Below are 12521 nucleotides of genomic sequence, written 5' to 3'. Positions count from 1 at the left end.
TGTCCATCGCTGTTATGTACACTGTGTTGTGGGTATTGACTGTTGCTGCAAGTATTGACTGTACACTAGTGTCTAATAACCGATGGTAGCAGTCTGTGTGTGTATTATCTGGGATCGATGGTGGTGTCTAACACTTCTGTTACACCTCATTCGAAACTAGGTCAAATTACCCCATCAGACGTTTCTTTCTGCGCGAGTCTTCACTCCCTTTAAGGTGCAGAGGGTGTTAATCCTTACCAACCTTTGTTGATTATTATGACTTTCATTTCTTCTACTGTACACCAGGGAGCTTTCATTTAAGAGGCCGCTCCCCTGTCAACCAACCGCTCCCCTGTCACCCCATTCTTGTGACATGTTACATTATGTGATTGCGCACATAAATAAACAACTTAACCCAGTAGCGGAGCTAGGGGTATTGGTCAGAGGGGGCGAGAATGGTCTGTATGGGCGCTTTCGACTTTATATAAGCGGAGCGCCACCACAGGTTGGCGTGGAGCGTACAGAAATTTGTTGAGTAAAGATACTCCCTATATCGCCGGAAATGACCCTTTCCGGGCCTTGCTAATTTGCAGATAAACGAAGAATTAAAAGGTGTCATCGCCAACAAAATGTGACAAATGTCAATAGGTAGATGAGAGCGCCATAAAAAAGTCAATAATCGCGAAAAAGTAAAAAAGTGGTAAATAGCTGAAAAGGGCGCCAGCAATCCATTTGAGTCCGTTAGGGGGGGGGCATCCGCCCCTGACTGTATGGACGCTCCGCCACTGTTGGGAGCGCAGTGTAGGAAGGGGAGGGGGGAGAGGGACGGTATTTTTTAACGGTTTGGGTGAGCGTCTGCAATGATTCGTAATGACATGTTATCGCAAGCGTTCAACATGCTCAAATAAAATGAATGAATTGAGGAGGAATTCATGTCACTTTTCAACCATTTTTTGAATTAAATTGAGCGAATTGATCGCTAGTAATCTTGAAATTGATTTTATCACGGTCATTGTCATGTTTCTCATATGTACCTTTCTCATAGAAAAGAATTCTGTACGTAATGTTATCAGAAATACTTTTAAAATGACACTAAAGAGACTAAAAAATTTTCGAATTTGTTAATAATAATGTCTTTTAAGAGACACCGTAGATACTTAGCTCGGTTGGGTTTACTGCAAAAGTGACAAATGGAGACCAATATCCGCACTTAGTGGACCTAATGTTATAGTCGTGCATTGACCTTGAACAGAGAGGCCTACCGTGAAAACGTACGGAAAATTCATCCTTTTATATCTCAGCGAGACAATTCCACTGGATACAGAAATACGACTCAACAGTCCTTAGATGTGGTCATTATAACAATCACAATAAAAGATATGCATGAAAAGCAGATTAAAGATATGATGGAAACTCAAACGCGGACCAAAAAAACGATGTCCCTACGGATGCCGTCTAGTAACATTTACATAATTTGTGTGTAGTAGGTTCTGTAGCTCTTTTGTGGAAAAACTTTGTAATATGCTTAAAGTTGAGAGTTCACCCATGCTTTAGATTAATGAGGGACATAGATCATCACGTTTTATGAGGAGGGAGACTATTTTTAAACATCTGGGTAATAGGTACTGTAACTCTTTTCTTGGAGAAAGCTTGGAATATAGGCCTATATGCATGCATTAGATAAATGATCATCACGCTTTACTAACGAGGATATCTCATATATTAGGTGTAAGAGAAGCGGTGATTGTGAGGAAGGGTAGGGTAGAATGGGGAGGGGGGGGGGTAAATGATGTTACCAGGGGGACCTAATAATTTGTCCTAGATGAGATTTGAAAAAATTCAAGTAAATATCATTACTGCCTGCTCTCGCTGATTTCTTTTAACCATAAGAGCGGAGTGTGTGAGGTGAAGAAGGGTAGGGCAGGATGGGGAGGGATAAATGACGATGTAACCAGGGGGGCTGATAATTCGTTCAATAAGAAATTTGAAAAAATATATATGTAAGTTAATATCATTACTGCCTGCTTTCACTGATTTCTTTCAACCCTAAGTTACGCTTATCGAAAGATTAGGCCGATAATACAATGCTTTAACAAAGAGATGCTTCTAATTTATTACTTTAAACTGTGTAACTTTCACTAATCTATTTGGAAAAAATATGCTTTTAAGTTGAAAGACTCAGTAAGGATCAATTAAGTAGAACAAAGATCGTTGCGTGCTGCGTGTAACGATGAAGTTTCCTGCATTGGGATGGAAGGGTATCAGGGAGTGTAGGATTGAGTGGGAAGTTAAATGACGGTGTAACTAATAAATTTAAACAAATCTTAGTGATAAAATCATTATTGCTTGCTCTTTGCTGATTTAACATTAGAATAAGTTTCTCTAATCATTAGATATTCCTTTAAAAAACGAGGTTCGGTTGGGGAGGGGGGGGGGGGGGGATACTCGACGGATTGACGGGGAAGAATGATTGGGAGGCTTTACCACTCTCAACCCCAGTCCCTCTATATCGAAACTAATCGTTTTGTCATAACGATGTACGTCGAGTGAGTATCGTGCACGAGTCCCTTGGCAAATGAACGTACAATACACACATGATCAAGTTCAAGGTTGGTGAGCAATCGACTGCGTCCTGTTTACACGTTATCAACTGACCTTAGTTTAAGCATGGAGGTAAAGTACGATACGCGATGGAACGTCTGTGAACGTCTACAATACGTTCGATTGCTAAGACATCCTTTATAACATCATACAATACATAGTGGGTATAGTAAATAGCGTAGTGCTGAAACATGTAGGCCTCTCTCAGCCAACGTTGTTGTAAGCGAATTGACTTCCGTTTACCTGTGTATCATACAACTGGTGACTCCTTTTACTGTGCAAACTAACCTATCGAGTCCTTAGTATGTTAACTGTATTTTTCTTCGCTGGGAAGCAATATTATGTAACCTTGCATGTGAAACGTATAAGATAGATCATATCTCAGTTTCATACATGGACAACTATTGGCTGTGTCAATTGGATAATCTTAATAGGTAATGTTTGTTTCAGCTATATCTACTTATCTTCTCGGAAGCCATCTTCTTGTAAGCCCACATGTTGTTGCCACATGTTGACATCCTATATTTCTACAACATCTTCAACATTTCCAGTTTCTGTGTCCATGTTTTATGATCAGGATATTGTAAATCCAAGATATTTATTTATAGAACGGCTATAGAGGCGAATTAGGACATTATTAATGGGGGACATGCTGACTTCAAAGATTTGTGTGTGTGCATGAATTTACTTTTTCTTCCAACTTGATGAATATCAGCCATGCCAGACTCTGGTATTAAAGAGCAGATTGACTCTTTGAAAAGTTTCTACCATTATGTTGTGACTAGTGCTAAACATCATTCAGGCAATACAGGCACTTTGTATTAGGATTTGTGAATAGCCGCAATCGAGTTGCACAGAAGAAGTGTTCAATGCTAAATACCTTCGTAATCTAAGACCCCTTTAAGTGCTGACTCAGTGGGGGGGGGGGGGGGCAAAATCTGACACATCATTTGCAGGAACTTTGGTGTCAAATTTCCTAGGTCTAACCCCCTGATCCCCTCACACGCCCATCTTTTTCAAGGCATCCCCTGATAAATCACCATTCACCAGCACTTAATTCACAATGGTGTTGAGCTGGGTTTTTTCTGGAGAAACTTGCAAGCGATCTTAACATTTTAATCACAGCTTTGAATTGCGGTTGTTGCCTTTCCTTATTCATTACTTGATTGAATTGATTTAGTCTCCCAAAAAGTATATAAATTAGTCCAATTAGAGACTTAATGTGGTAGAGTAATAAAGTATATACAGCCTCTGAAATTGGTAGTCATTGACCTTCGATCCACCAGTTGAAAAACACCTGTTAGTGTATATATAGGTCTTTATCATTCACTGAGCATTTTACTAAGGTGGCTGAATCTTGAAAAAACGCAGAATCTTGAAAATCAGTTTTCCATTTCCGATTTTTGTTGAAGATCATCCTTTTCTAACCAAATATAAACAAAACCTGTAAAAGTGTCATAGGCCTTTTCACTTTCATGTTGATGTTTGTTTTAATTGCATGGCCTTACTTCTGAATTCTTAAGACAAGGAACGGTCTGCTACAATCATCCTATGCAACCAGGGGCAAATCCATGAATTTAACAAAGATGAAGAAAACAACAAAAATCATTGACAGGGACTTGTACATACTTTGGCATTTTTAGGATAAAAATTAGGTTTATAATGGGTCTAGCTACCAGCAAGGTTGTGCTAATAACTACATCCATAATTAAATGCATGCAAACATTGCACTGCAGCAGGATAATTGTTATTTGGGTCCAACTTTATTGCATGGAAGAAGGTCAACTATGTTAAATGTTGACCTGAACGAGGGTATCTGTATATTCAATGTTTGCATTAGGACACAAGATTGCGGGATAAGTGCAATTGCAGGATTCCTGCAATTTATCTAGAGGTCCCGAAAAAAATATCTTCTCTTGGGGAATATCTGCAACAATTCCTGGTTATTTCTTCAACTTGCAGCATTACTATACCTACAAACCTTGCCCATAACATGCCGGATATTATTAAGTTTTGTTGATTTTTGTAAGAAGTAATACGATTGGTGAAATCTTTCCAATAAGAAACCACTGGCTTTGTTAGTGCGGCACTGCTTAGTTTGTATTGGTTAGCAATTTTTCGACCATGTGTACTACACTGTATGTGCAATAAATCTCGCAACGGCATATGTACATACAACAAACTACTTAACAACACAAAATAACCCCCCCCCCCCTCTGTTTTTTTTGTATGCCTTGTTCTTGCAGATCCGGAAAGTGGACAGAGATAATATAAAATGTAAGACAACTAGGATCTAAGATGATGGATGAAGACGGAAGATGGATTAAGACGCTGGATGATGACGCTGCTGGACGACGCCCGAAGAAGAAGGACAGGACCCCTGGATGGGTGGGTCGGTTATACAATGTGTTTGATTTGTTTTAACTGTTTTTGGTGCCTTGCTGAAAGCAAAGGAACCTATGTATTCAGGTTGGCGTGTGTGAGTGGATGGGTGGGTGTGCCTGTTTTTGTGAGTGAGTGAGCAAAATTAAGTATGTTGCAAACTCCTCCTAGACCCAAAGTTCTGTGAAGTTCAAGCTTGGTGGGTGGGTGCCTGACCATGTTAACTCATGCCTGCGTGATTGATTTACGTCAAAGAGGTCGAAGGTCAAGAAATCTAAAAATTGGTTTGTAGCCATTTTCTGCATGCCAACTTGTTGGACAAAGGCATTAAACCACATTATATGTAGAAAATGAAGAGACAAAGTTTAAAACAAGACAGTTTTAGCTGTTTAGGCTTATTGTTAACAGTCAATTGAGTTAAAGTTAAAATTGTTCTAAACTGTGCAAAAGAGTGTGTCATGAACTTCTCCTAGACTGTAAGTCCAATCAGGTTCAAACTTGGTGGGTAGGTGCCTGACCATGTACTGTAATCTTGATCTTGGGTGATTGGTATAAATGTCAAAGGTGAAAGGTCAAATACCCAGAAACTGTGGCTGTTCTGCTTGTCAGTATGTTGGAAAAAGTCATTAAACCACAAAATATCTAGACTATAATGGGGAAAATTGTAAATTAGAACTTATTCAGTTGTTAAGGGTCAAGGTCAAAGTTCATTGTACATCCATTCCATCATAGAAGAGATGAGATGCCGTGGATTGCCATCTTGTCTTAATTATGTTTTAATTGTAATATATGCTTAGATCCCATTACAAGGGAGTTTATTAGGCAAGTTTCATTCGTTTCTGTTTTTCTCACCAGGAAAGATATGATTGATAAAGATACCTTCAAGGTATGCAAGGAATTAAGATGACTAATGAAGCAATCCATGAAAGAATGAAGGTGAGATGACAAAACTATTAATTAATGGATCATGCAACTGTCAATTTGAGTATAGTTTCATTAGTTTAATGTAAGTTTAATTGCTTTGTTCAAGGGCTGTCCTAACATTGTTGGTGTTTAATATCATTAGATGCAAGGTTATATTGCGACTAACATGCAACATCATGTAACCTGTTGAAAATTTCAAGTTTTATTGCTTTAATAGTGTTTAATAGAATGTTGAGTGAAACTACCCACTGCTGTAGGTGATGAAACATTTGGTGTTTAATCCGCAAGCTCCAGCTCATTCATTGGGGCTTAAATTTCAACTCCTACCCAGATCCCAACGAAGAGGGTAAGTGACGTCTGCTCCTGTAATGCGACAATAGCATAAGAGACGGTGGTATGAACAGACCTTATGGGGGAAAAGTTAACACGTCATTTAATGAAAGTGAAAATATTCCCCAACTTGGTGGGGTGGAAGTCATTTCCCCTGTGGGTTGTATAACTAAAGAGAATTCTGTAAGCAATGATTATTAATGCATCTTTGCGTGATTGATTACTTATCCATCTTTGCGTGATTGATTACTAATCCATCTTTGCGTGATTGATCATTAATCCATATATGCATGATTGATTATTAATCCATCTTTCTGCTTAGACGTTGAAGGGCAGCGTAGTAAAATCAGAGGATTCCGTGAAGAGACTGGTAGCAGAGATCAAGATGCTAGGTCAAAGGGTCGTTCAATCTCATAAAGCCGTACAGAAGGAGGAAGAGCCAGGTACATTTTCAAGTTTCTTCCATTTGGGTTTGGTACGTTGAGAGTACAAGATGGATATGACGCTCGAATTGTATAAAATTAATTGTAGCAGTATCCTGGAGACAATGGGTTGTAGGACTATTGTTGGCGAGCGGGTCACAGATACGGTCATGTGCAAAGAAAGTTGGAATGAATTTCAAAACTAACCAATGAGTCTGTCTTGCATACAAAGATTTACTTCGCTGCTAAATAAACCCAAGCGCGTTTAGCAGGAGTGTCAAGCATAAATCAGGGACGTTTAAATTTGATGAAATATCACTTAGTGATATTAAGTGTTACCGAAGGCGAGGGAGTAAATCAGAGTCGAGGAGAGTCTAATTTTCTGACGTTAAAGAATACATCAAGTTTATTTCCTTTTTTTGGGGGGGAATATTGTAAGGATAACAAGCTTGTTCCCTTTTTCCCAGAACTGAATAAGTATTCACGCAAAGCAAATTGCTCTTTTTACCCATCATCAAAGTAGCTGTGCAGTAACTAGTGTATTGGAAACAATATTATACTTTATGCAACTGTGCATTATTTTTTTGGGGGGGGGGGTCCCTTAAATTGTGTGTGCATTGTGTCACGTTTGTTTTGACAAATATGGCTTTGTTCTGTGCAGTGATAATTTTTTCCTAATAAGTATAAATATATTTAGAGGAAACTCTTGAAACGGGTATATCAATATTAACGTTGCGTCAGGTCAGATCTTTCTGGAAACCCTACACGTAAAGAAACTAGGAGAGATTTGGTCTGGGAGGATGGGAGAGGGGGGGGGGGGTTTCGGTGGGATATTTAGGGACATTGCAGTTATTGTGTGTTGTTCTCCATCTCAATTAAAGACCTCTAATTTATTTGTAAATAAACACCCAGTTACTTAGTACTTTGCTATTTTGGATGCAGCCAGGGGTGGGACCTAGATTGCCCATCTCTTAGATTTTGTCTGTAACCCCACCAAAACACAAATCCAGTACCACTAAACCCAATCCCAACTCTGTTGCTCCATTTACCCGAGAGAATATTGCTATGAAATTGACTGACTTGCTATACAAGTGCAAAGATTTTGGGCATTTTTTTTTCCATTAACAGAAACTCTAGTATTATCATCAATATAATGATAAACAAAATGGAGAAATTTTCAGCACATGTATTCAAAATAGTAAGCACTTACTTATAGACTCCACTCCACCCTCCACTTTAATATTCTGGCTTTGCTTTCTGAATATGGGCAGGTTTGAGATGTAGTACATTTCTCCATCCATCTTATTGTCAGATAATGAAATGAGAATAAGAATTAATAAAATTGTAAAAGAAATGTTTCCTTACTCGACAGCATCACTTCATATCCGTCACTTGTTCAGTATCTACCTTAATGGCAAATGTAGTCCACCAGAACAAGGTTAATTTGAGATTTTACACTCATACACTGCTGATCCAGTTTCAAGCTATTCACCGTTAAAATATGCTAAACCTCAGGTATGTTCCTTTAAAGGCTAACTTGATGATGTTATCAGCTCTTCTAGTACGGGCTTTATGTTAATGTTAACCCATTGCTTTACATAAATTCTAATAACTCACTCAACCAAAGCATGTTCCTTTAACTTGATATTAAAACAACAACACCCTTGCATCCATTGAATTTAAATTAAACACCATCTGTTTTAAAAATTGACAAATTTGTACTACCACTGTAAATATGTCATTTGAGACAGGTAAAACTCTGTTGGTGATTTTGTGTTGGATCTTAGGAACTGAGCAATGTTCCTAAGCAATGTTCCTTAGTATTAGACTAAATAGTCTTGTCACTCTAAACCAATGAACCTTGGCAAATTAAAGGGTCGTTCCCTCAAAAATTAAAAGTGGCATAAAAAATCCAGCCTGGCCTGATAGCACTGTTTTTCAACTGTTCACAACAAATTAACTGAGGTTTGTTTCTAAAGTCTTTTTTTTTTATGAAGTTTACCTTCATGTCTTACCATTGTAATATAGCTTGTAAATCTATTGCAACTCAAATACTTTTGGCCTTCATGTTGTAATATATTCCTCTTTTTTTTTATTTTTCATTATTTTTTACATTTTATAATAAAATTCTGTAACTACTGTAGTTGATACAACAATACTAGACATTTTACTAGTAGATGGGTTATAAATGAATTTTTTGTTGTTGACATTTCTGACATTACATAAGTTATGGAAATCATTAAATATTCTTACATCTCTGTCTGTGGCTCTGACCCCCTCCCACCAAGAAAGTGTTACTCCCCCACCCCCTCCCATAACCCAAAGAAATCTGTGTTCGCCCTTAAATTTATTGGCTATCGTCGACTCATTCGAGTCTTCAAATGTAACATGCAGATTACTTTGGTCTACATGGCCTGTGTATTCCTATCTAGTAATTTTCTTGCATACTCTTTTTTTGGACAGAACCAACTACGGTGTCCACCATGGAACTGCTTCCCGAGAGACCTCCAGAAGACTTTAAATTTGGAAGAGACTTGGGAAGATGACGAAACATCAGACAGAGACAATGAATTGGAATCCCAAGCCCCTGTAGCCGATAGTCTCATTATGGACATGAAAGCCTCCATCTCATCTCTGAGTAAAGTACGGTCTGAAGGCAGAAGAAGACAGAAAAGTTTGTTCCATTTCTGGTAGCGACGTGCCGAAAGCTTCATCAATCCAAAGAGACAAGCAGATGGAAGTTTCCTTCAGAGGGATTAGAAATTGGACTAAGTTGAAGAAGAATCAGAAAGTGATTCAATTCAGCTTCCAGATAGGCCTGCCGGTCTCGAACAGATCACAAACTATTTGAGCCACCGATGTTGCAGCTTCTTAAAAGATATATATGACAGCTTTTCTACTTTTTTTTTTTGTATGACCATGTGTGTAAATATTGAAGCATTAAGGATATGCAGTTTTTTTACCTTGATATAGCAATAGATCAAATGGAGAATACTGTTATGAAAGCTGTACTTAAAACACTTGAAAAACTGCTTTCCACAATTTTAAGGAACATTTTGGCAGATTTTTTTCTGGAGAAATCTATCTATATTTCATGCATAGTCTTGAATACTTCTGCAATACCATAAGACCATCTCTAACCTGCACCAAAAAATACCTGTGTTTTTTCTGTCTTGCTTGTTTTCAAAAGTACTCTGCTCAAGGGTATCGTGTTGAAAATGTTCTCAGATTTACAGATGGAAATTATAAAAGGTTTTTCGTTAACAATGGTTATGTGATGGTGCTAAAAGATAATCTAATGCATAAAGAGTTCGTAAATTCAGAAGAGAGGAATTTATAAGTATCCTAGGCCAGGAATCTTCGATTGATTCCTAGCCAAAATGCAAAAGGGAATCTAGGCGTGTATGCCACTGTATGGTATATGCAGGTAAACGTATGTGTATGTGATGACTCACCAAGCATATTTTGCATGAATTTCATGAAAATTAGGATGTAAATTTACGGCACTGAATTCTTTGGCTGCTCAAGTCATTGAGCGGAGTCAAAGGTCCGTTGAGGTCATCAGCGGCCAAAATACAAAAACCTCGTAGTCGAGTTTAGTGAACATCTGCAGCATCGGTAAAATGTCATAGTTAGGTGTTAGGTCCCCCTCACTGAGCATTACACTTTGAGCAGTTCTGTTAATAGGTCAAATGTAAATTGGAGCCATCAGCTGCTAAAAGCCTGAAATCCTTGTCGACATAACTTCAAAATCAAAGCTGCGATCATCCTCATGCTCAGAAATGTACAAGAACTGAATGTTCTATGAAGAGGTCAAAGGTCACTTAGGGTCAAATTCTGACCACCTTGATAACTCCAAAAGTTAAGGTCGGATGAATCGCACACCTGGTATGATGGTGCCTCCACTGTGAGTTCTCCATTGCAATCATTTCCTTTTCATGAACATAATGTGGTCAACATCAGTTTTAGTTTTTGAAGTGGCTCAAATTACAGATAGGTCTGAAGTAACCTTGAACAATGCATAAACAGTCAATCAGGTATTATATCCGCTTCAGAAGTGATAATCATGTGTTGGATGATCTTAAAACACACCTCAAGTGATCCCTGGCAGTTGTCACTAGTTGAGTCTCAAGGGGGTCAACAGACTTTCTGAAAAGTTGCCTTCTTCTGTGTAGTCTATATATACTAGATGGCTTTGCTATTAAAAATATTTTAGTGTATTGAAGGGGTAATGTCCGTTTGCTCCTACATATTCAACAACTTTGGGTCTATATTTCACATAAAAGGAAGACTGGATTTTAAACCATTTTTGGCCATGAAGCTTATGTACTGTAAAACGTTATCAGTGACTGAATAGGTTGATGTCCAAAGAGTGAGTTTGTACACCTTGTTGTGGTCTAGGGAGCTTGAATTGTCTGATCATTTCTGGTTCTCACCTAATTCTTGAACCAATGTTAACTCACTTGACTCTACATCAGTCAGATAGTCAAGTGGGATTTTGTGCAAATTATATGGCAAGAAAATCACAATTCTTTGCCCCTTGTCTAGAGAATGCTAAAACTCCTCTCTTTGGGGGGTTTGATATAGATGCAATATTTTGTTGGCACTAAGTGGACATAGTTTATTTTCAAGTTTTGGTTATTTTATTTTACTTGTAAGCTGCAAAAGAAAATGTGAAAAATCGGTGGTGAGTTTTTTTTTACTTGTGCTTTCACTGGAAGAATAAAAAAGAAGAGCATGAGTTGAAATTGAACCAGGGACCTTGTGTTGCTTATTTTTTTGTGTCCATCACCAGACCATTAGGTGAGATGTTGTAAAAAATACCAACCAGGTATTTTTTAAATATATTCCCGTCCACTGAACCTTGTCAGGAATAGAGGATACCTCTCCACTGAACCTTGTCAGGGAGAGGGGTAGTAGCCAATTCGCTTCACCCACTGGGGAACCTTGTCAGATAGGGGGGGGGGGCCGCACAGCTTGCATGCCGCTTGGGAACCTTGTCAGGTGGGAGGGGTGGCGGCGAACTCCTTTTACAGAATTCACTCACTCACCCACCGGGGGCTTGAACCATGCTGCTCAGTATCATCGCAGACGGAACAACCCATTACACCATTTTGGTTCCCAATGAAATAGTCTTCGTTTCTTACCTTTATACTTCCACCTGCTCCAAAGAACAGAAAATTAAAATGAAAAGGCTCTGGTTGGGTCTTGAACTCATGACAGTGTGTTTGTCTGCCTCTCCCAGTCCAGAGCACTAACCACTGCGCCACATCAACTGTTGAGAAATAATGCTCGTTTCTAATATTTAAGGTTCATAATGGAAGGAAAGAGGTATAAGAATAGTAAAAGGAAAACTGCCTTAACTGGGGTTCGAACCCTAGACAAGGAGTTAGTCTTTCTCTTCAGGTACAGGCACTACCCACTGTGCCACTGTAACTGTTGAGAAATATAGCTCATTTCTAATATTTGAACTTCAGAATGGAAGGAAAGAGGTATAAGAATAGTAAAAGGAAAACTGCCTTAACTGGGGTTTGAACCCTAGACATTGAGTTTGTCTTGCACTCCAGGTACAGGCACTACCCACTGCGCCACAGCAACGGTTGAGAAATAATATTCGTTTCTAATATTTCTACTTCAGAATGGAAGGAGGAAATGGCAAAAGATCAAAATGCGTCGAGCGCCCTCTCTATACACTTCTTTTGCTCAGTTTGCAACTTCAAAGGAACAATAGACAAAAAAAAAGGAATCATATAGACAAAAAGCCTTTCCCGGTCAGATAATTACACGAAATTGGTGTATAACATAGACAATGGTGTCTTCTACTTCACGTCTAATTTTAATGTCGATGGGTGTTTCAGAGAGGACAAGAGAGGGGCTGAAAAG

General features: G+C 38.6%; 1 protein-coding gene across 8 annotated transcripts; it reads left to right on the top strand.

The window, feature by feature from the left end:
• The first annotated feature begins 2446 nt into the window (after positions 1–2446).
• LOC139961666 (uncharacterized) lies at positions 2447–11391 on the top strand. 8 transcript variants are annotated; one of them, XR_011790956.1, is made up of 6 exons: positions 2491–2652; positions 4827–4968; positions 5818–5898; positions 6539–6659; positions 8011–8153; positions 9102–11391. XR_011790956.1 is itself a non-coding variant. In XM_071961046.1 (5 exons), the coding sequence occupies exons 3-5, from the start codon at positions 5851–5853 to the stop codon at positions 9330–9332; spliced, it is 432 nt and encodes a 143-aa protein (XP_071817147.1). In that variant the 5' UTR covers positions 2447–2588; positions 4827–4968; positions 5818–5850; the 3' UTR covers positions 9333–11391. The 8 variants fall into 8 exon arrangements, 7 of the variants coding, with proteins under 7 accessions (XP_071817147.1, XP_071817149.1, XP_071817150.1 ...); XM_071961046.1 differs by lacking the exon at positions 8011–8153 and having other exon boundaries at positions 2447–2588; positions 6539–6691; XM_071961048.1 differs by lacking the exon at positions 8011–8153 and having other exon boundaries at positions 2480–2652; positions 4827–4972; positions 6539–6691.
• Positions 11392–12521: the final 1130 nt, after the last annotated feature.

This window comes from Apostichopus japonicus, chromosome 20 (genome assembly GCF_037975245.1).
Source record: "Apostichopus japonicus isolate 1M-3 chromosome 20, ASM3797524v1, whole genome shotgun sequence".
NCBI lineage: Eukaryota > Metazoa > Echinodermata > Holothuroidea > Aspidochirotida > Stichopodidae > Apostichopus > Apostichopus japonicus.
Note: the sequence above shows the minus strand (reverse complement) of the source record. Positions and strands in the feature narration are given on the sequence as shown.